This window comes from Anolis sagrei, chromosome 5 (assembly GCF_037176765.1).
Source record: "Anolis sagrei isolate rAnoSag1 chromosome 5, rAnoSag1.mat, whole genome shotgun sequence".
Taxonomy (NCBI): Eukaryota; Metazoa; Chordata; class Lepidosauria; order Squamata; family Dactyloidae; genus Anolis; species Anolis sagrei.
In genome coordinates, this window is record NC_090025.1 from 112831636 (window position 1) to 112854566 (window position 22931).

General features: G+C 38.0%; 1 protein-coding gene across 1 annotated transcript in view; it reads left to right on the forward strand.

Moving 5' to 3' along the window:
- The first annotated feature begins 365 nt into the window (after positions 1–365).
- ANAPC4 (anaphase promoting complex subunit 4) overlaps positions 366–22931 on the forward strand; it is a 30052-nt gene continuing 7486 nt past the window's right edge. The window contains exons 1-23 of the mRNA XM_060777866.2: positions 366–477; positions 2209–2337; positions 4392–4497; positions 5177–5309; positions 7071–7145; positions 7897–7923; positions 8022–8066; positions 10115–10199; positions 10848–10958; positions 12876–12959; positions 13500–13586; positions 14389–14453; positions 14546–14588; positions 14669–14745; positions 15477–15577; positions 15657–15708; positions 16561–16616; positions 17719–17765; positions 18565–18621; positions 19125–19181; positions 20290–20383; positions 21215–21312; positions 22141–22202. Of these exons, the coding sequence (XP_060633849.2) occupies positions 2230–2337; positions 4392–4497; positions 5177–5309; positions 7071–7145; positions 7897–7923; positions 8022–8066; positions 10115–10199; positions 10848–10958; positions 12876–12959; positions 13500–13586; positions 14389–14453; positions 14546–14588; positions 14669–14745; positions 15477–15577; positions 15657–15708; positions 16561–16616; positions 17719–17765; positions 18565–18621; positions 19125–19181; positions 20290–20383; positions 21215–21312; positions 22141–22202 (1670 nt within the window). The 5' untranslated portion in view covers positions 366–477; positions 2209–2229. The remainder of the gene's footprint in view (positions 478–2208; positions 2338–4391; positions 4498–5176; positions 5310–7070; positions 7146–7896; positions 7924–8021; positions 8067–10114; positions 10200–10847; positions 10959–12875; positions 12960–13499; positions 13587–14388; positions 14454–14545; positions 14589–14668; positions 14746–15476; positions 15578–15656; positions 15709–16560; positions 16617–17718; positions 17766–18564; positions 18622–19124; positions 19182–20289; positions 20384–21214; positions 21313–22140; positions 22203–22931) is intronic.

Genomic DNA, 22931 nt, shown 5'->3' on the forward strand with positions numbered 1-22931 from the left:
CTCACTTGCCTTGTTTCCAACAGGCCTCAGCAGTTTAACCCACTGCACCACCAAACTGAATCCATACTGTAGAATTAATGTAGACTGGCACCATTTGGACTGCAATGGGATATAATTTTGGGATTTGCAGTTTGGTACAGCTCCAGCATTCTCTGGCAGAGAAGACTGAAGAACCTACTAAAACTCCAACTCCCAGGATTCCCTAGCATTGAGCCACTTCAGTTAAAGTGGGGTCAGGCTGCATTAATTCTGCAATGCAGATGCATCCTCAGAACCTTCCAAAGACAAGAGATCTGATCCTTCTGAAAGGCATACTTTCTAAGGATGCAGTTTGGCCTTTCGACCTCTAGATGGCGCAAGGCAAACCCTCTTACAGGAAGTGCTGGATGGTGATGCTTCTGCTTGCAAAAGCCCGGGAAGGAAGTGGAGCTGTGTTTCATTGCAGAGCAGAGTGACAACCGGGAAGGAGAAAAGAGGGTATGATGTGGTTGGATTGGTCACATTTTTCAAAATAGGATGCTTCTGTTCGATTCCTTGCAGGCACCTCTCCATCAGGGAGTTCTCTCTTACAAAGAGATTTAATTAAACAGGTTGAGGATCCCTGTTGCTAAATTTTGGTGACTGCAACAGCAGTGGACTCGAATTGAAACTGGCATGAGGTGCTATATTGCAGAGAAAAGCCATTGCAAACCACCTTTCAGTCGTCCTTGCCTGAGATCCCTTCTACACAGCCCTATATCCAAGGATATGATCCCAGATTATCTGCTTTGAACTGCATTTCCATCTACGAACCCGCATGTTCTCTTCGGTCATCTGGAGAGGCCCTGCTCGTGATCCCACCGGCGTCGCAAGCGCGCTTGGTGGGGACGCGGGACAGGGCCTTTTCCGTGGTGGCCCCCCGACTCTGGAACACCCTCCCCAAAGACCTTAGACAGGCCCCTACATTGGCTGTCTTCAGAACTTGAAGACCTGGCTTTTCCGATGCGCCTTCCCAGATTAGGAAATCTCCACTACCAAGTCCCATAAGCACTTTATCAGAACCAATGATTGCTGCACATCGCACTTTCCCTGGAAGCCCTATATACACCTCCTGTCACATCAGCACTTTTAATCTTGTACCCATTGCTCTGGCCCGGCCCAGTTTTATTGTGTTTAGTGTATTGTGCCTGTTGTTTATTTTGCTTTATTCTGTTTTTAATTGTTTGATTTGCTTAGATTGTATTGTTGTGTTGTGTGTTGAGGCCTCGGCCTGTGTAAGCCGCATCGAATCCTTCGAGAGATGCTAGCGGGGTACAAATAAAGTTTAATAATAATAATAATAATAATAATAATAATGTGAGTCTACACTGCCAGATAATCTGGGATAAGAAGATAATCTGGAATCAGTTCCTGGGGCAGTATAAATCTAGCCCAAGAAAACTTTGTGAGATTCTTAGGATTGCCATTAATTGACAGCTTGATATAGACAAATATATTCACAAACACAATGGCTGGAATCCTGATTGTCTAAATTTGAGATGGCCTGTTGAATCAACAGCTAAGTGATCCAACTTGTAAGTAAATAAAATTATTATTTATTTATTTCAGACATTTATATCCTGTCCTATCTCGACCTCCGCAGAGGGACTCGGCGGCTGACAACAAAAGCATAAATATACATCTTAGATTTTAAAAAATTATAAAACATCATAAAAACAGTAAAGCAATTGATTCAGTGGACCTACTCTAGGTTGGGCTAGCAAATTTAGGCCAATCTTGTCTATCATGTGGCATGGAGGAACCTGGGATGAGAACCTTTGGTGGTTAATAAATACTAGAAGAAATATTAGATGCATATTCAGGATTCTTTGCCACCAATACATAAAGGGAAGAGTGGATAAATATGCATTCTTCTCAATAGAAAGTTAGCTTTGATATTTCTGTTTTGGCATTCGTTTAAATATGTTGTGTTAATAAGGAGCCTTTGTGATGCAATGGGTTAAACTTCAAATCTGGGGAGTGGATGAGTTCCCATCTGTCAGCTCCAGCTTCTCGTGTAGAGACATCAAAGAAGCCTCCCACAGTATGGTAAAACATCCGGTCGTCCCCTTTGGAAATGTCTTTGCAGACGACCAATTCTCTCACACCAGAAGCGACTTGCAGTTTCTCGAGCTGCTCCTGAAATGGAAAAAAAATAACCAAAACCTGGGCTGTATCTTTTTATTTTAGGGAATTGCCACATCTGCAGCCATGCCTGCATTCCGGCAGGTTGGGGAGAAGCAACTGCCTCAAGAGATCATTTTCATGGCCTGGTCTCCCAAGAGGGATCTGATTGCCTTGGCCAACAAAGTTGGAGAGGTAAGGAAAGGGAACAGTGCTAAGAACCAATATATGTGGAAAGGATGGAGTGCTGAATGGGCCTGCTCTCTTTTACATTTTGTTACATGTAAAATCAGTTGTATTCTCTCCACATCCTTAGTAGATATAGCATGACATATTCATATTATAGAAAGTAACTGCAATTTGATATATATTAATAATACTATGTAACAAAATTGGAAAAAGTAAATCTGTTTCTAGCTTGAAAGTGTTATTTTCTGTTTAATTCTGTGGCACTTTGAAAGTAGTTGTTATACTCCAGAAACTTGGAGTATGTTTTTTTTTCCCCCGGCAATTGAATGTTTGCCTTATATGTTGGAAACCGGCCTGAGTCCCTTCAGGGAGATAGGATGGTATACAAATACAGTTTTATTATAGTTCTATTAAAGTTTGTTTTTTTGGCTGCCACAAATGAATTGGTTGAGATTCAGTGAGATATTCATTGAAAAACTATTGCAAAATGTGCTGCAGGGAGTTCTGCAAAAACAAAGTTTTTGTAATGTGTTGTCGAAGGCTTTCTTGGCTAAAATCACTGGGTTGCTATGAGTTTTCCAGGCTGTCTCGCCATGTTCCAGAAGCATTCTCTCCTGACTTTTTGCCCACATTTATGGCAGGCATCTTCAGAGGTCGTGAGGTCTGTTGGAAACTAGGCAAGTGAGGTTTATATATCTGTGGAATGTCCAGGGTGGGAGAAAGAACAATTGTTTGTTTAAGGCAAATGTGAATTTTGCAGTTGGTTACCTTCCATAGATGTGGGCGAAACGTCAGGCAAGAATGCTTCTGGAACATGCCCATACAGCCTGGAAAACTCACAGCAAACTGGACACCACTTTTTAAATCCAAGAGAACATCCCTTTATGAATGTCTAGGTCCTCTAGCACAACTTTGTGATCAACTTCCGTCAGGAGAACATATTACTTAAATCCATAAATAATAAAATCCACAAAAGGTCAACTCACAAGGGTGGAAGGGTCATCATAGAGTTGGTAGAGACCACAAGGGCCATCCAATTACCTTGTATTTGTTTAAGATGAGTTTGACCGTAACATTATGTAGTACAATTTTTGTTTTCTAAATGTCGTTTCCTAACTGGTTCTATCATAAAAACATGGAAAAGGTTGATTATCTTGCAGTAGATTTTGCTATAGTTTTTCAATAAATATCTCACTGAGTCTCAACCAATTCAACATAATTTGTGGCAACCACAAAAACAACATTTCTGAACTATAACAACTACTTTCGTACCACACAATTAAACAGGAAATAACCCTTTCACACCAGGAGCAACATTTTTTCAAATTTTGATACATCGTGTAATTTGGCACTGCACATTGACAATGTCATACTGCCATGGAAATCGATGCAGATTTTCTAAAACATTTTTTTTTGTTAGGATACATTTGTAATATTATGTTGCCATAATAGATGATGCTGGCTGCTGTAGAATTGTATTGTCGAAGGCTTTAATGGCTGGAATCACTGGGTTGTTGTAGGTTTTTTTCGGGCTATATGGCCATGTTCTAGAGGCATTCTCTCCTGACATTTCGCCTGCATCTATGGCAAGCATCCTCAGAGGTCGTGAGGTCTGTTGGAACTAGGAAAATGGGTTTATATATCTGTGGAAAGACCAGGGTGGGACAAAGGACTCTTGTCTGCTGGAGCTAGGTGTGAATATTTCAACTGACCACCTTGATTAGCATTTGATACCCTGGCAGTGCCTGGAGCAATCTTTTGTTGAGAGGTGATTAGATGTCCCTGATGGTTTTCCCTTCGCTGTTTTGCTGTTTTCATTTTAGAGTTTTTTAATATTGGTAGCCAGATTTTGTTCATTTTCATGGTTTCCTCCTTTTTGTTGAAATTTTCCACATGCTTGTGTATTTCAATGGCTTCTCTGTGTAGTCTGTAGAATTTTAATGCATTTTTCCTGCTGTTAGGTGCTCTGAAAATACCTCTCTCTTTTGTACTCGTTTGTTTTATTTTCTCTGGAGGCAGATAGTTTAAATACTTTCATTTCATTTCCCAACATTTCTTAGGTTTTACTTCACCGTCTTGCAAACTTTCAACGAGTCTGGAGTCTGCCACCAAGTGACAGCACAGGGAAAGATGTGACGGCCCTCGCATGGAGACCAGATGGCAAAAGTAAGATGTAACAAATGACCCTTTGTATCATGAATTACACTATGTAACGAAATTTGTAAATTATTCTGTTCCTGGTTTGAAAGTGTTATTTCCTGTATAATTGTGCAGTACTTACTTTGAACTCCGTGTTTGTGGCTGCTACAAACTATGTTGAATTAATTGAGGCTCAATGAGATATTCACTGAAAAACTATAGCAAAATATACAGCAGTTTTTTCAGTTTAATAAACTTTTCCCATGTTTTTATGATAAAACCAATTAGGAAATAACATTTATAACCCAAGAACAAAAATCGTTTTACATAGTGTTATGTTTTAAGTGAAATTGTGCTCTTAAGGCACATGTCATCCGTTCACTGCATAAGATGCATCCTGCTTGCCAGTCTTTAAAAGAAAAAAAAAACAATTTTGTTTAATATAAAAAAATATTTTTTTTGTTTTCTTAGTATACATCAATACCTTCATACTCTTATATTCCATCCTTAATTCATTCCGTCAACTATAAGTGTATATCAAAAATTATGACTAATGGATTTGCCTTATATTCCAGACTACATTTGTATACTGATTGTATTTCACATAAAAAATGCATTTCTTGTAACCGTTTCTAAAGTCTGCTGCTTGCAGTTAATATTTGTTAAGTGCACTATATATTTTCATGTTTTACCTTTCCTTCCATAGTTTTGGCTTTTGGACTTGCTGATACCAAGAAAGTCATCCTGTGTGATGTGGAGAAACCAGAGAGCTTGCATTCTTTCTCAGTGGATTCTCCTATTACTTACATGCACTGGATGGAAGTTACAGAAGAAAACAGGTAGGCAGGAGACAGGCTCGTAGCGAGGATTTTGGTTCGGGGGGAGGGGGGTGAGTTTGATTGGGGGGGGCTGAGTTTCATTTGGGGGGGCTGAGTTTGATTCGGGGCGGGTGGGGTCAGGATCTACCCTAGCAAATCTTTTGTATCGTTACCCCAATACCCCCATGCATATGGGATATATTGAGCATGGTGATCAGATCATGATATCAATAAACATAACAATTTAAATAATGTACCAGTAAGGCCTTCTTGCGGACACCCTGAGAATTTCAGGGGGGGCTGAAGCCCCCACCCCCAGCTACGGGCCTGGCAGGAGACAAATACTTATTGGTGCCCATTCATCCAATAACTTGTGTAACAAGAATTCCTTCCAGATGACCAAATCAGCCAGGCCAGTCCTGGAAACTCCTATAACCACCGTACCACACAAGAACCCAGGAATATAAGCAGTTTATTGTAAAAACATATAAAAAGCATATAAAATCAAGATAAGAAAGGAAGATATATAATTCAAAAAGGTTTAGCAAAAGGCGATAACCCAATAATAATCCAAATGTTTCTAAGAGTTCCAGAGATGACAAAGCCCAGAAACAGCCAGGAATCACAGCTATAGCATAAGTCCACAATCAGGAAGGTTTAACTAGTAAAACTTGAACAGGAATACATTAAGAGAAACATAGAAAACTTCTAGGATATATTATATCCAAAATCAAAGCTTGTCTTGAACCAGGAACAAGAGAACTTAGGCTTCGCTTCTCACTCTAACTCTGTGTTGTCTGAACTGACCTTAAGGTAAACAACTTGTTGTTTAATAGACCCCCATGAAATCATTCCATTTCCTGTGAATTTTTTCCCACAACTTTCCTATGTAATCTCTCTGACTGATGCAATCTATTTTTGGCTCTGATTTGTAAACAAAGACTTTTGTTGATCTCTGTAACTGCAGGTGGGTTCCCATGGGAACCCTCCTTATCACTCAGCTCTTCACCTAATTCCTTGTCTGCTGTTGCTACTTCTGTCTCACCGAATGCCCTTGAGGCCCTGCACTTTCTGGAACTAGCTATTTCTGCATCTGCTTTGTATTTGTGTTCTCCCAAATTTCCCTAATCCTTTGTATGCTTTAAAATCCAAAACCGAAAGGGACAGCACTTGAAAAAAAGTGGAACTATATGTTGTCTAAATATCCTAAAAGAATTAGATTCTGTTTTTGATCTTAGACACTAAGCAGGGTTCGTTCTGCTTAGCATTTGGATGGGAGATCACCAACAAAAAGTACCAGATATTGTACGTTATATTTCCGAGAAAGGAATTAGCAGACTATTTCTGAGTATTATCTTACTAAGAAGATGCTATACAATTCATGAGGTTGCCATAAGTTAGCAGCCAACTTGAAGGCACATAAAATATTATTATTATTATTAAAAACTTTTATATCCCGATCTTCTCTACCTCCGTGGAGGGACTCAGACCGGCTAACAGCAGAAATGTAATGCACAAATACATCTAAAACATCATAAAATCATAATAAGTTAAAATACAGACAGAATAAATACATACATTGTGGCGATGAAGAAACAACAATATGGGGATTTTATATTTGTACTTACAAAAAATACCATTTTAAAATGAATGATTTAAATAATAGCTATATTTTAAGACTGCTAAGAATAAAGATTCTGCCTCAATCCTGAGTTCTACCATGATTCATTTTAATTTTGGAATGAGTACTGCCAAAATCAAAAATGTCTTCTTTCATTTCAGTGTCCTGACTTCATTTTATGATGCTGAAGATGAATCTAATCTTCTCCTTCCTAAGCTACCTCCCTTGCCAAAAAAGTAGGTGTCATGTTATCTGTGATTCAGCAGAGTTTTCTTAGTTTTGAGGTTCCAAAACTCATACCAAAGCTTTCAGAATTTAAATCAAGGCACTGCTATTACTGGGGCAGACTCTGATAATTATATTGTGACTTAGGATGTCGTTTTGGCATCTGATGTCTCCCAGTTTTGCACAATATTTACAATGCAGACTCATGCATATCTCTTCAGAGGCTAGTTTTAGTGAGATAGACCAGGGTTATTCTTATTGCCAGCCTCTGCACTGGATGGCAGGCCCATTTGACCAGTTAGCATTTGTGTCTGAGAACATTTGCTTCATATTTACTGTTTTAACCTCTTTGGTTAGGCACCTCAAAAAATGGCTAACGGGATTGTAGGAATATAGGATGCCACATTATAATGAATTATTCTATTGGTCCATTCTGTATTGTTGTCTACACTGGCTGGATTTCAGGTAGGAATCTTTGTAAACACTGCGAGGAGATGAAAGAGAATCCCTAGTTTGCTCAGCACAACTCTAGTCCCACCGGACGACCTAAAGATCCTAGGAGAGACTTTCTCTCAGATTAAAAAATAGCGGGTTTTTTTAATAGTTTTTCCTATTTTGTAGAGGCCCTGCACCTCAACCCCAGCAAATGTGGAGGGCTGACAAGTATAAAATCATTTTATTATTTACAGAAATGTACAATTAACTTTACCAAGGAGATATCACTTAATGTGCTTAATATTTCTTTTCCTTTTTAAAATATAGCTATAGTACCACTGCAAAAATCTTCAGGTACAACACTTTTTATGTTTTCATCTTTCTATTTATGCATTCTGAATTTTTGAGAACAAATGTTTCGCAACTGATGTGTTAATGTTGTTGTTTTATAGTGAAGAAAAGTCTGATGAAATTATGAAACTCATGGGCGATGTCAGGTAAAAGTTTCTCCTAATTGTTTCTCTACTGTTCTGCATTGTACTGTGGAAAACATTTTAGTATGCCAACCTAAAGTAGACCTTCGATGCTTTTTCTGGAGTGCTGTCCTCAACCTGGCAACAGAAATGTTTTTGGTTTCTCCATTCACCCAGAGTTTTAAGAGTTTTTAAAGTGTTATGATTTTGGAAAAATGGCATTCATAACCTTTTTGTAAAGAAAAATGATGTCGTATTTTTTGGCAAATGTGAATCACCATGAACATCTGGAGACCACTTTTTGAAAACCACTAGTCAAGGAAAGGCATGACCTTGTTAGAAGTCAACCCTTTGAAAAATGATGTTCACAAGCATTTGTGTAATTGCACACAGGTAACCTAGTTATTAAACAGATAAACCATGTCTTTGAACTGCCAGGAACAAAGACATACCAATACTTAGTTAGCAGAGTTTTGAAATCTTTATTAGAAGTTGAAGTTGAAATTGCAGTTGCAGTGGCCCAAAAATACTCTCCCTTGAAACCTCTTAGTTTCAAAATATGCACTCAGAGACAAAAAAACAAAGTCTTCTTTAAAAAGTAACATATCTTGTTTACTCACAAACATCTTGTATTAACTCAGCATACATGAACACAATAGTCTTAATCAATAGTCCATAGTCCAAAGTCTTTAAGTATCCATCTTATGAAAGTCCAAATTGTATAATTGTACACACTGCTCATCAAAGCAAATATTTAGTAAACTGTTCCTGCATAAGTCCAAATGTAAACTGCTTCCATTGAAGTCCAAAACATACTTCATCCACCTCTACTGAGGTCTAAAGCGAAGTGCTAACACTGAAGTCCAAAGCATACTGAATAACAAAAATGGAGTCTTGAGTCTGAACATACTCAGTACAATCACATGTGTGTCGCCCCTCCCACACCTAAGAAATCAGTCAAATTGGCAAATCAATATATACTGTACATACAATACAGGTTAGCAAATATATACATTAACAAACAAATAGTGAAGGTTTGGAAGGTTGCTATTTCCAACATGTTGGTGATCAGTCTGCTTTTATGGGCCATTTGATATTTTATTTTTGCAATGTTTTTTGGAGTTGTAAGTAGCCCTGAAACAGTTGGAAACAGCAGCCTTCTATAAGCCTCCTATACTCGTTGTTTGTTGTGTATATAATTCAGGTTGCTTACTGTATTGTATATGTGTGTATTGGTATGCAGTCTTCCTTATCTCTCTATTGTGGGATGGGCTGCGGACCATGTGATTGGAACTGGGAATATTCAGGACTCAGACTCCATTTTAGAAACAGTATGCTTTTAGATGCCATTAGACTCTCAGACTTTACAGACTCCTTTGGACTTTCAGACTAGACAGAGACTCTATTAGACTCTCAGAGAGACAATTTAGACTTTGGACTGTTAATATGCAAAGATTATTTGCACAGAGAAACTACTCCAAACCTTATCTTTAATTGGAGTGATGTGCAAAGTACCTGTATGCTGAATACATAAAGTTTGTGAGTAAACCAGCTGTGTTATTTTAATGAAGACTACTATATTTTTGTCTCTTGACAGCATGATTTAAACCAAGGTGTTTTAAGGGAGAGTAGATGTTTTTGGGAAACTGAAATAACACTTCTGAAACTCTGCTGTGTGTGCGTGTGCATGTGTGTGTGTGCGCACGCGCGCGCATTGGCATATCTAACAGTTCAGAGAGATATCTCTAGGTATATCAGTTTAACCTAATTGCCTTGCATGAATACTAGTGAATATTTACCACTAAAGAGAAGGTTGACTCAAGCAACTTTTTAACTCTTCTCAGGGAGATTCCATTTCCCAAAAGGTTATGGTAAATGCCATTTTCCAAAAGATTATGGAATAATTTTGCCAAAAGGTTATGATTTCTAACATGGTAATGCCTTTTCCAAAAGAAACCAGGTTTAGGATCAGGCAATGTATAAATATTTTAAAGAAATGCACAAGAAAAAGGAATAACCAGTTCTGCTTCCTCTGCTTAATGGATTCATATGTTTTTGCTCCTTAAAAAAAGGCTAAACGCTCTGGTGCTTGGAGGCAATGACGGATTTATTGAGATCTATGCTTATGGAATGTATAAGATTGCTACAGTAACAGGGGTAAGTAGCAGTCTATTTAGTACTGATGATATGCTGAGCATGGATAGGAATGAGCTCCCCAAATATGATTTTTATTCCTTTGTAATATGATTTTTATTCCTAGGTTATAAATGTCATTTCCTAATTGGTTCTATCATAAAAAACATGGGAAAAGTTTATTAAAGTGCAAAAAAAACCCACATTGTTTTTGCGGGACATCTTGCAGCACAATTTGCTTTAGTTTTTCAACGACTATCTCATAGAGTCTCAACCAATTCAACCAATGGCAGTTTTGCTCCGCAATGGTTTTGCTTGTCTTGCTTCCTTGTGCCTTTGGTTTTAGCCCTGTTTTGTGAGTTACATTTATGTCAGCAGGCCTTGACCACAAAAATTTGCCAAAACTACCTTTTATCTTGGTATTATTAGCCACCTTCTAATCTAACATTTTGTTTTGGGATTCTTCTTTGCCTTCTTTGAAGAGTTTGTCCAGTAGGTTGTAGCTCTCCGTTTTTAATTCCAGCATTAATTATTAAACTGTTTGTGGTACCTCCTTAATGATTATGATGAAAGTCATTTGAAAGTTAGAAGAAAGAAAGGCATAGACTGATCATGTTCAGCGTAGTTTGTACCTAAAGCCTAACCATTACTTTGTACCATGGATTTTTGCAGGTGATTGGTTCTTGTCTTGCCCTTTGTTTATCGAGCGACTTGAAATCACTCTCAGTTATTACTGAAGTAGAGGTTTCTCCAGAGAGTGATCCAGAAATAACTTATTTCCAAGTAAGTTAAACTCAGCAGCAATATTTTAAAAATGATCTCAGTTATTTCATTTCCTCAAATTATGTACATAATGAGATATTTTAGAGATGACACCTAGAAGTAGTTTTGTCACAATATTTTAAGTAATGTTGTGCCTGAAACAAAGTTTATGTGCATTGAAGGGTCGGAAAAGCCAAAGTGTCAATATCTCAGCTGCTCGTGTGCAATTTTGGATTTTGGAGCATTTTAGATTTCAGAAATCTGAATATGGAATGCTTTACGTGTTCACAGATTCTATGAATGTTCTGATTAGCTACATCCATGAATATTAAATGTGTGTAAAGCAGTTTACATCAGTGCAGTTTCTTGAAAAATGAGTGAAAATGTTCTAATTCTGATTTGCAAGAAAATAAGATTTTTATCAGTGCAGTTTCATCTTGTACTTTTCATAACTCTCAAATATATGGAGAGAATTATGAGCTAGCTTCTCTTTGTAGCTGCTGATGCCTGATGATCATACCTTTTGAGGAACATGTTACCTATAGGTCTTCATTGTGGGGGTGGGGGGGGGGTGGGAATGCTAATTGATCATGTTTCCTGTTTTGGGGCAAGACAGGCCTATAGCATATGCATATTTATTGATACTACTGATGTATAAGCAGCCAATGCATGAGTTTGCATTGAGTGGGGAGCCAGTCTGACATTTTCAGCAACTTCTTCAGATGCCTGATGGACATGGACACTGAATAGTTGAACATAGCTCTAGTTTTAATTGCTTGTCCTTCCCTGTTACTCTAGATCAGCTATTCCCAAACGGTGTTCTGTGGAACTTAGGGTTCTGCAAAAGGATTGTAGGGGTTCCATAATTAATATTTTATATCTTTTGAAAAACTAGTTTTAAAAAAATCCATGCCATAGTATGAAGATCTTATTGAAATTCAGTGCACCCCCTGATCTAAAAGCAAAATTTGAATCTGTGCCACTGAATGACTGAGGGGTAGGACTACTGATAGACATATTGCAGCCAATAGCTGGAAAGGCTATCCAAGCAGTGGGTTGCTGTGAGTTTTCCAGGCTGTATGACCATGTTCCAGAAGCATTCTCTCCTGACATTTCGCCCACATCTATGGCAGGCATCCTCAGAGGTTGTGAGATCTGTTGGAAACTAGGCAAGTGAGGCTTATATATCTGTGAAATGTCCAGGGTGGGAGAAAGAACTCTTGTCTGTTTGAGGCAGGTGTGGGTGTTGCGTTTGACCACCTTGATTAGCGTTGAGTGGCCTGGTTGCTTCCTGCCTGGGAGAATCCTTTGTTGGGAGGTGTTAGCTGGCCCGATTGTTTCCTGTCAGGAATTTCCCAGTTTTTGAGTATTGCTCTTTATTTATTGTCCTGATTTTAAAGGGTTTTTTAAATACTGGTATCCAGATTTTGTTCATTTTCATGGTTTCCTCCTTTCTGTTGAAATTGTCCAAGCAATGTCCACTTTTCAAAGTGAATCGGGCTTTAGAAGTAATTGGATGCTGCCCCAGATTTATGTATTCTGCTGTCAGACTTAAAGCCTGATTTCCAAATTATTATTTTAAGTATAAAAATGAAACAATTTCATTCATCACTGTAGGTGTGAATCTAGTATTTTCCTCTCCAAAATAAAATTTTGTGGTTATAGCCAATATTTTCTTTTAACAAAATAAAGGTTTGGTTATATTTAAAATATTTTCTCTTTATTTCCAAACCTACTGCATTATAAAAACATGTGTGCAACAGGAACAAAACTTAGGAACAAAGTTAAGGTTCTATGGGAAAATCGGGGAGAAAGTTAGGGTTCCGTGAGGGGAGTGTTCGAAAGGGTTCAATGACTGAATAGGTTGAAAACTTTTGCTCTAGATATCTATGCTCAACATGTTAGATCAACTGATTAGACCTTTCTTCTTTGATCTAGTTGGACACTAGTCTGTTATCCACCTATTTACCAGAAGTGACTCGAATGGCTCGAAAATTTACTCATATTTCAACTCTTCTGCAGGTAATGTTTTGATGCCTGGTTTTAATATATGCTTTTAAAATGATCCTCTTCTTCATATTGACAAAGGTACAATCTGTGCTCTGGATTAAACCCTCTGCAGGAAATGTGCTCTCTTTTGGTATAGCCAGCTACATAAGTGGTGGTAAATTTAATTGAAAATAAGATCCACAAGATCTGCTTTGAACTGAGTCTACACTGCCATATAATCCAGCTCAAAGCAGATAATCTGGATTTTATATGGCAATGTAGAAAGAGCCCAAGAGACTCTCCTACCTGAATTGGGGATCAAACTGCCAATGTCATTTCCTTTCTTTATGCAATTCAAAATAAGAAATTGATTTTAAAATATGGTAATTCTGGCATTATGCTACTTTACATTTCAAGTTACAATCCTTTCATCTCATTTGATAGTATAGTAAGTGTGTGAATATTGTTTAATATAAAGACTGGTTTTAATTAAGTCCTTTTGACAAAAATGGCTTTAGCTTCCAATGTTTTGAGAAAACACACTGACTTTTGTTTTTCTCTATTTGTAAATAGTACATAAAGCTTTCACTGACATGTATGTGTGAAGCTTGGGAAGAAATATTGATTCAGATGGATTCACGGCTAACCAAATTTGTGCAGGTATTGGTGATGACACAAACATTCATTTCAAATGTAGAGTTTCAAAAACACTAAGCAATGTTTCTTGTCTGTTTTAAGAATGACAGGCATGTTATTTACATTGATGCTCTGTTCAAAAGTTGGCAGTCGGAGCTGTACGGGTGCTTAGTATAAATACAGTGCCTGCAAAAATCAAGAAGTGTTTTGAGAGCTTAGAATTTTTAAGGACATCTGAAGGAATATCTAGAAAATTCTAAAGCAGAAGTGTGAGAATCATTTTCATTGAGGGCCACATCAATCTTATAGTTGCCTTTAAAGGGCTGTTGAATCCATGGAGTTAGAATCCATGGAGACAGAGGAACAACTATACACACACACACACACACATACATACATAGTGGTCAGTGCCCTTTAGTTTTTACTCAGTTTGGGTCCCCAGTTGTTATTGAATGACAACTCCCATCACTTTTGCTTATCTGTCTTGTGGATGGGTGATAATGGGAATTGCAACCCAACAGAACTTGTGGCTGTGAGGTTGGGAAAAGGTTAAAGGACATTCTAGAGTCAAACATCACATCCGCCAACCTTATATCTAAATTCAAACCCCACTCTCCTGATTAAACAGAATTAACTGCAGCCTTTCAGATGTTACTGCATCACAGCTCTCATCAGCTCTAGTCATGATATCTAATGATATCATGGTGTTGTAGTCCAGCATCTGGGGGGCCACAGGAATGACATGGCAGGTTGGATTCGACCAGCAGACCTTGAGTTTGACATATATGTCCTAAAAAGTATTCATACCTCAATCTTCTGTTTTCAGGAAAAGAACACAACCACTTCTGTACAAGATGAATTCATGCAGTTATTGTTGTGGGGCAAAGCTAGGTAGGTATTAGAATCATGCATTTTTTCCAGATTTGTGCATTATTCACGATGAAAATGTGGCTGCTTACAAAGCAATTCCGTTTTTTATGCAGTCTTGAGCTTCAAGCCCTGTTGATGAATCAGCTCACAGTCAAGGTATGTTAAGCTGTACGTTGTTATTTTTCAAGTGGCATTTGGTTAACTTGCACTGGTAAATGCAACGTCTCTTCCAACAGGGCTTAAAAAAACTTGGCCAGTCCATGGAATCCTCATACTCCAGTATTCAAAAACTTGTCATAAGTCACCTGCAAAGGTAAAAAAATAATTGATCAATTCTGTTTGCTTGTGACATGTTAGTAAGCCATACCTTACCAACATGACATATGCTGAGTTATACCTCCACTGTCTGCAGACATCATGGCCATTGGCCTGCATATCTTGAAGGTGTCAGGAGAGGGAAGATGGTAATAAACATGCATTTTGGTTGATAAATGAGAATACAGTAGAGGCTGATTTTTGTCTGGAATCCTCCTACTTTTGAATGATGCTACCATTATTTAAAAAAACTCTAAAATCAGCAACAGTCAAAAAGCAGGGAAATTTCTGACAAGAATCAATCAGGGCCAGCTAACACCTCCCAACAAAGGATTCTCCCAGACAGCAACCAGCCAGGCTTTGAAGCTTCAAGGCCATTAAATGCGAATCAAGGTGGCCAATTGCAACATTCACACTTGCCTCAAGCAGACAAGCGTTCTTTCTCCCACGATGGACATTCCACAGATATATAAACCACACTAGCCTAGTTTCCAACAGACCCCACAACCTCTGAGGATGCCTGCCATAGATGTGGGTGAAATGTCAGGAGAGAATGCTTCTGGAACATGGCCATACAGCCCAGAAAACCCTTAGTAGCATAGTGATTCTGGCCATGAAAGCTTTCAACAACACAATTATTTTATCAATTTTTATTTTCAAAGACTTCAATGTTATATTGAGCGTGATGGCAAATCTTTTATTCAACAATTTGTTATCTTTCCTTGGCAGTGGCTCAGAAGCCTTGCTCTATCATTTAAGTGAACTTAAAGGAATGGCAGCGTGGAAACAAAAGTATGAGTGTCTAGGATTGGATGCCTCAGGAATAGAAGGTACAAGGTTAACTCTTTAGCTGTCACTTTAATAGCAAATTCAGTGGACTTTAGGTGACTATAAACTCTTTCTTTGCAGAAGCAGTTACTGCAGTGGGTTCCTTCATCCTGAAAGGAAATGAGCTACTTCAGTATGTATTACTCTAAGCCAGTGGTTCTCAACTTGTGGGTCCCCAGATGTTTTGGCCTCCAACTCCCAGAAATCCTAACAGCTGGTAAACTGACTGGGATTTCCAGGCATTGTAGGCCAAAACACCTGGGGACCCATAGGTTCAGAACCACTGATCTGATTCATTATATGCAATGAATTTATACTTCTTAAAATACAGTTTACTAATTCAACAATTGTAACGCATGAAGATGTTGTTCAAATACTATATAGCATTCTAGTTTTTTAGTGTCCAGAAGCATAGATTCAATTTTTGGCAGATAATTCTCATATTTAGTCACTCAAAAACAGTGTGCCTTGTTACAGGATCATTGATCAACCTTACAATGTTTATATAAGTATCAATAATACAATATAAGAAAAATATTTTGAATACTCTGAATCGGTATGCACATAGGGAAAATTTCACTGGTTAAAACTGATGCCAGTAATGAAAGATCCAACATAGGTGCAGCTTTTGGAATTCCTGTTATTCTGCAAATAATAATAATAATAACAACAACAACAAATTCAAGTCAAGAATCCATAAGCTTTTTGCCATCTCCATATGTGGCGTTCTTTCCCTTCTGTAAGTCACCATACATAGGGGAAATGGAAAATCGTAGCTAAATGTACTTTCATTTACAAAATTTTCTCTGTGTTGGCCATCTCACAAAGTCAAAAATTTAATTAAAATATAAAATATTAGTTTGTTAATTTTTCCTATGTGCAGGGACTTTGGGGATTCTTTCAATGTCTGTGGCTAAGGGCTGTTATGTCTTCAGGGTGTCGCAGGAACCAATCATGTCATTCCATTCTTATTATTTCTGTACAGAGTTATTGACAGCAGTATGAAAAATTTCAAAGCTTTTTTCCGGTGGCTCTATGTGGGTAAGTAAAGTGATGCTACTGTATATACTCATGTATAAGTCAAGAAATGTATATAAATAAAAATGTAATGTTCGTTCGTGGGATTAACATAACTCAAAAACCACTGGACGAATTGACACCAATTTTGGACAAAATATGCCTATCAGGCCAAGGAGTGACCATCACTCATAAAAACACTGAAAAACATAGCAGAAGAGACTTTAAAAGCCAAAAACCCCCCCAAAAAATACATTAGAACACATGTGCAAAACCACATATATACACAAACACACATATATACACATACATACAAATATATGCACATATATACACACACAAAACACATATGCACAGACTGGGCCACAACAACGTGTGGCAGGAGATGGCTAGTGTTAATAAAAATTACAAACCGCAATGGAGCTTTCCCTTCTCCACAGTATAGCCCTCAACTTATGTCTGGGTCAAATCAAAATCCATCATTTTGGTCCCCAAACCTGCTCTGGATTTTTACATGTGTAAACTTGCACACAAGTATATATGGTAATTATTATAGATAGGGAACAGATGAGTCTATAATAAGTTCAAAAAATAAGCAAAGAGTTCTCAAATCTGTATGAGACTATCTGAGTGATATGTAAGATAACATTGCAGTGCTTGGTAATTTAGACACATCCTAGATAAACACTTCTCTTGACTTTCTGAAGGAAACTTATATCTATATGCAGTTGAGATGTAAGCAACTTTGTAGACTGAGAGCAATATATGAAGCTGCGAATAAGTATATTTAGATATTGCCATGGCATGAACTCATGAAATGGCCACAAGTGAGTTTTCAACATTTCGTGCTGAGAGCTGTTGGTTCTGGTTCCTTACAACATTTTGTTTTTACATATGAGTTGAGAGAATGCAAGCTCCAAGAATAAAGAAATAGTTGAAGCATGTAGAGACTCTGGTTCCAGAGTAATGACTAGCATGTAAGCATTTCCTTTCCTTGCTCCCTTATACTAGCTATAGCTTTGGAGAAATTGACTTTCCTATTTTCAAACAAACAGAAGGTGGAATTGTAAGAAGGGGATGTAAAATAACATCTTCAGATTGTCTTGGTCCTTTTTTTATTTTCCAGCTATGCTGAGGATGTCAGAGGATCATGTCCCTCCAGAACTAAACAAGGTAGTACTAATGTGGTTGGCCATGCATGTTCAGTAGCAGGTCTATCTAACTTCTGGTTCACCAAAGTGAATTTGGCCTAACATTAAAAATCTGCATGCCTTTCTAGCTGCTTCTTTCACCCCCTTTCCTTTCCCATGTTGTTGAAATTTTAAGCTGCCAATAAAAGGAGGGAATTTGTCCACCTTTCATACATATTTGGGATGTGACCAACTGATAGTGTAGAATGTGTTATCAAAGACTTTCATGACTAGAATCACTGGGTTGCTGTGAGTTTTCCAGGCTGTATGGCCATGTTCCAGCAGCATTCTCTCCTGACGTTTCACCTGCATCCATGGCAGGCATTGTCAGCCTGGAAGACTTACAACAACCCAGTGATTCCAGCCAGGAAAGCCTTCGACAATACATTTCTTGACTCTTGTAAGAATGCCCTTCTGGCCTTCAGGACAATAGATCCTTCTAAACATGGGATTGTTTAATGCCACGTTATACATTTTGTTTAATATTTAAAATATGAAAGTGAATCATATTAGTGTTTGATTTCAGTTTTTAAAATGTTTATATTAACATTAATATCAACAGTAGAAGGAAAATAGTAACTTGGCTCATTTATTGCTTGCTAGATTTAAATCTGTGCTTCTGTGCTTGTTATTACTAGTTTATATATTTTTTGTTTTCTTTGTCTAAATGCTTCTTTTTAACGATTGTGATGATGGAATTTAAATTTGAAAGTATCTATCTGCTTATTAGGAGCAAGACAAATCATATTTCAAGATTATGCATATTTTGATTTTTTTTTCAGATGACTCAGAAAGATATCACTTTTGTTGCTGATTTTCTTACTGAGCACTTCAACGAGGTAAGTTGTGGAGTCTATTTTTGTTTCCTGTGAGAAACCTGTCCAGTTTACAGGTGCATCACACCTGATTCAGAGATGTATTTGTCCAAAGGAAAGCAAGCAGACCTCTTGTATTACGTGTCAGAAAGGTAGGACCGCAGAAAATGAAAGATGCACCAGAGTTCATAAAATCCCAGTCCCTTGCCTGTGCATATACCCTTCTGTAATCTATTTACATCCTTGCAGTGATGGAGAGAACATCACTTTCCAATCTGAAGCACTACAAAATATGCTTTACATTTGTGCCTTTGTAATGCTGGCTTGAAATCCTTTGAGTCAGCTAGATACGTTTTTAAAACACGCTTTCTCATTGTGGCTGTGAAATGTTATATAAGACTAATCGTATATATTGAGAACCGGACTGAGTTACCATAGATGTTGCCGTTTTAATAACCCTTCTTCCTTTGCACATCTAAATCAATTGCAATGTTTTCTAGTAATGTCATAATGTGATTCTTTTATAGGCACCCGAGCTCTACAATCGTAAGGGGAAATACTTTAATGTTGAAAGAGTTGGTCAGGTAATGTATCAGGCTCTTCCTTGCAATTATAATATGGGTAAATAAACTGCTGCAGAAAGGGCTGCTGGAAAGCCTGAGATGCAGCAAGGGTATATATACACTCCACATTTTATAATGGATCAGGTAAATTTGTATTAACACATAAGGAAATACGTTTCCTTTCCACTGCATCCCCAATGCATTTTCTTAATCCTTATTTGCAATGATAATAAAAATTACATAAAACCTGTACTACAACAAAACCTAAACAAACAATGTGGTAAGAGACCCCTCATTCCATTTATATTTTGGGCTTTGTCTGAAGTGAGATGGGACGTACCTGGTTTGATGAAACTCTGGCTATTATTATCCAGTAACAAAGCTGCAGAAACTACTGTAGTCCTTTGCCAGTCAGACATTCAGCACAACTACAGAGTGAAGGGAGATAGCAAGACTTGGACAAATAAATAACACATTGGGAAATGATGGAACAGAAATTTCCTGGAAGGCCACCTATTAAAAGACTGCTGGCAAATCCTCTTATAACTATCCGCATAGTTTTACTTCTCTTTTGCCTTGGACTGGCAGCAACTCTTGGATTGTCATTTCTGAACCCTCACAGCACAGAAGAATACTTGCCTATCTCATACCAGACTTAGAAATTAGAACTGTTAGTTTTTTATTGCTTTTCCAAGAATCCTCTGAGCTGCTGAACTTGCTGACCGAAAGTTTGGCAATTCAAATCTGGATAGAGGGGTGAGCTCCCACTGTAAGCCTCAGCTTCTGCCAACCTAACAGTTTGAAAACATGCAAATATGAGTAGATCAATAGGTATCTCTTCAATGGGAAGGTAATGACATCCATGCAGTCATGCCAGCCATATGACCGTGGCGATGTCTACGGACAACGCCGGCTATTCAGCTTAGAAATGGAAATGAGCACCACACCCCAGAGTCAGACACGACTAGACTTGATGTCGAAGCAAAACCTTTACCTTTTTATTTTTACTTAGATGGTTTGGACTCAGAAGAGAGAAATACCTAAAATCATCCAATATCTTTTCCCTACATTGTATTTTCAAACATGTATTTATCTTGATAAGACATTTCCTCATACCACTTTCTTCCAGTACTTGAAAGATGAAGATGATGACCTTGTATCCCCACCCAACACAGAGGGAAACCAGTGGTTCAACTTCCTAAAAAATAGCAATCACCTTAAAGGTACAGCACTTTCTCCATGCAGATCATCTAAAGATACCAAATATGCCAATATGAGCAAATCCTTGTATATGGTGATGCATGTTAGCAGAAGATCCTGTAGCCATAGGGCAGGACAGTGTATGGCTTTTCATTTTGCATTTGAAGTATATGGAAATTTGTTTTTAGGGTACAGGGAGGAAACTGGTTGCATGCATCTTAATACCTATATTAGGGTGCATGGTGGACACATATAGTTCAGAACCAGAATGCTTTGAGTTCAGGTGCTCTGCACTTGAGTTATTCTGCATTCCACATCTCTCCAAATATTTCATGTTGCTGCCACACTTTTTAGATATGCATCATTTTGTGACACCATTATTCAGTTTTGCTAGCAAACTCGAAGTTAAATTAACCCCTTGTAAGAGATACGGATGCATACATAACCCAACTAAATGGGGACACAACATATCTCATAAAAACGTTCCATTTATATTTTTAAAACTATGATTTATTATTTCACATAGACTCAGGTTTCTCATTACGTTCACATGCCACACATACACACTGCAGCCGAGACATTTAACGTGTCGTAACATGCGGTTTGGAAAGCTCTGCAGTCTTCTAATAATGAGCATTTTCTACGAGTATGAATCTTCATTGTCTTTATCGATAGGCTTGAAGAGATTTGTATTAAAAACTGACACCCCAGCACCCCACCTCAAAAAAATCCTTGCACACCTTCCTTTTTTGTTTATAACTATATACAATTTTGTCTTGCTTGTTAGGTAATTTAAATATCCAGCCTCCTTCACCTAACTATCATTAATAAAGCTCCTTTTTCATTTTATTTAGAAAGCCCTTTGTTATTTCCATACTATCCTCAGAAGTCATTGCATTTTGTAAAAAGGCAAATGGAGGGAATTATTGATCAGTGTCTGCAAAAGCCATCAGTAAGTATCCCATTTGTATGCATCTCGTTTGGGGAAGCTACAGGGCTAATCCCGTCTCTTTTATTTTGGAAGCAAGTGAGAAGAATGAGTCAATGTTTTATATTTCCTAACTTCAGACAGATCTTGCTTGCATTTTATGTTTTTTTATGGCATTATTGTGTGCTGTCTGGAAGCCGCTACAAGTCCCTCTGGGGAGATGGTGGGGGGATATAAATGTATGTATTTATATATTTGTTTATCATGTCAGAAGTGAATTGAGGGTGCAGTTATAATGTATTTAAAAACCACAAACAAAGTTTAAAACTTGGCATTACGTTCCAAGGACCACCCACGATAAGTGAAAATCCACGAAGTAGGGACACTAGATTTATTTTAATATTATTTTAATATTTATACATTATTTTAGGAGTTCTACACTTCTTAACGTCTTTATAAACTTAAAATAAACCCTTTTTCTGTTTTACTGAGCACTTCTCCTCCTCTTCCCCCCCCCCCCCCGGCTCCCTGTCAGTGCGGTGACTTGCCTTTCCCTTCACCGCGTGAAGAGAGAGAGAGCAAAGGAAATGAAGGAAAGACCCTTCAAGCCTGGAGGGAGGGAGGAGCGAGGAGGGAAAGCACCTTGGAGAGTGGCAGCGGCGGCAAAAACCTGTGAAACAGCAAAAATACCATGATATACATTTTAAATTAATATTTATTGGAAAAAGGAGAAATAGCGAGTCTGCTAAAAGTGAACCGTGAAGTAGCGAGGGAACAATGTATACGGTAACTCTTTTTGTGTTGCTGTGAGTAATATGTTTATCTATGTGTGCCTGTCCTCTTTATCTCTAGGATGTCATTGGGAAATCAATACACCAAGCATTTTCTTTGCCTTTATACAAAGCATCCAAAAGGTAGGGCTTTTAAAAGAAAAATAACATTATATATGTATATGTTACAAGTGAGATATCTGAAAAGGAAATGTTGGGCTGTGGCATGCTTCTGTTCAGTAGAGTCCCATCAACCATGTCTTTCGTAAAAATGCATGTATGTCCTTTTAAGTTTCTGTAGACCAGGGGTCCTCAAACTTTTTAAACAGAGGGCCAGGTCACAGTCCCCCAAACAGGTGGAGGGCCGGATTATAATTTGAAAAAAGCATGAATAAATTCCTCTGCAAACTGCACATGTCTTATTTGTAGTTAAAAAAAACCCCCACTTAAAAGCAATATAATAATTAAAATGAAGAACAAGTCTAACAAATATAAGCTTATTAATATTTCAATGGGAAGTGTGGGCCTGCTTTTGGCTGATGAGATAGGATTGTTGTTGTTGTTGTGTACTTTGAAGTCGTTTCAGACTTAGGTTGACCCTGAGCGAGGGCCGGAAAATGTCCATGGAGGGCCGTACCCGGCCCCCGGGCCTTAGTTTGAGGACCCCTGCTGTCGACTGACGGTGATACGATGAATTCCATGGGGTTTTCTTAGCCAAAGTACACTCAGAGGTGGCCATTTCCTTTCTCTGAAATACAACCACAGAACTTATTCATTGGACTCTCCCATCCAAGTGTTAACCAGAGCTAAGCTGCCAAGATCAGATAAGATTTGTTGCTTTTAGGGCATTTGGGATTCTCCATGCTAATAAGG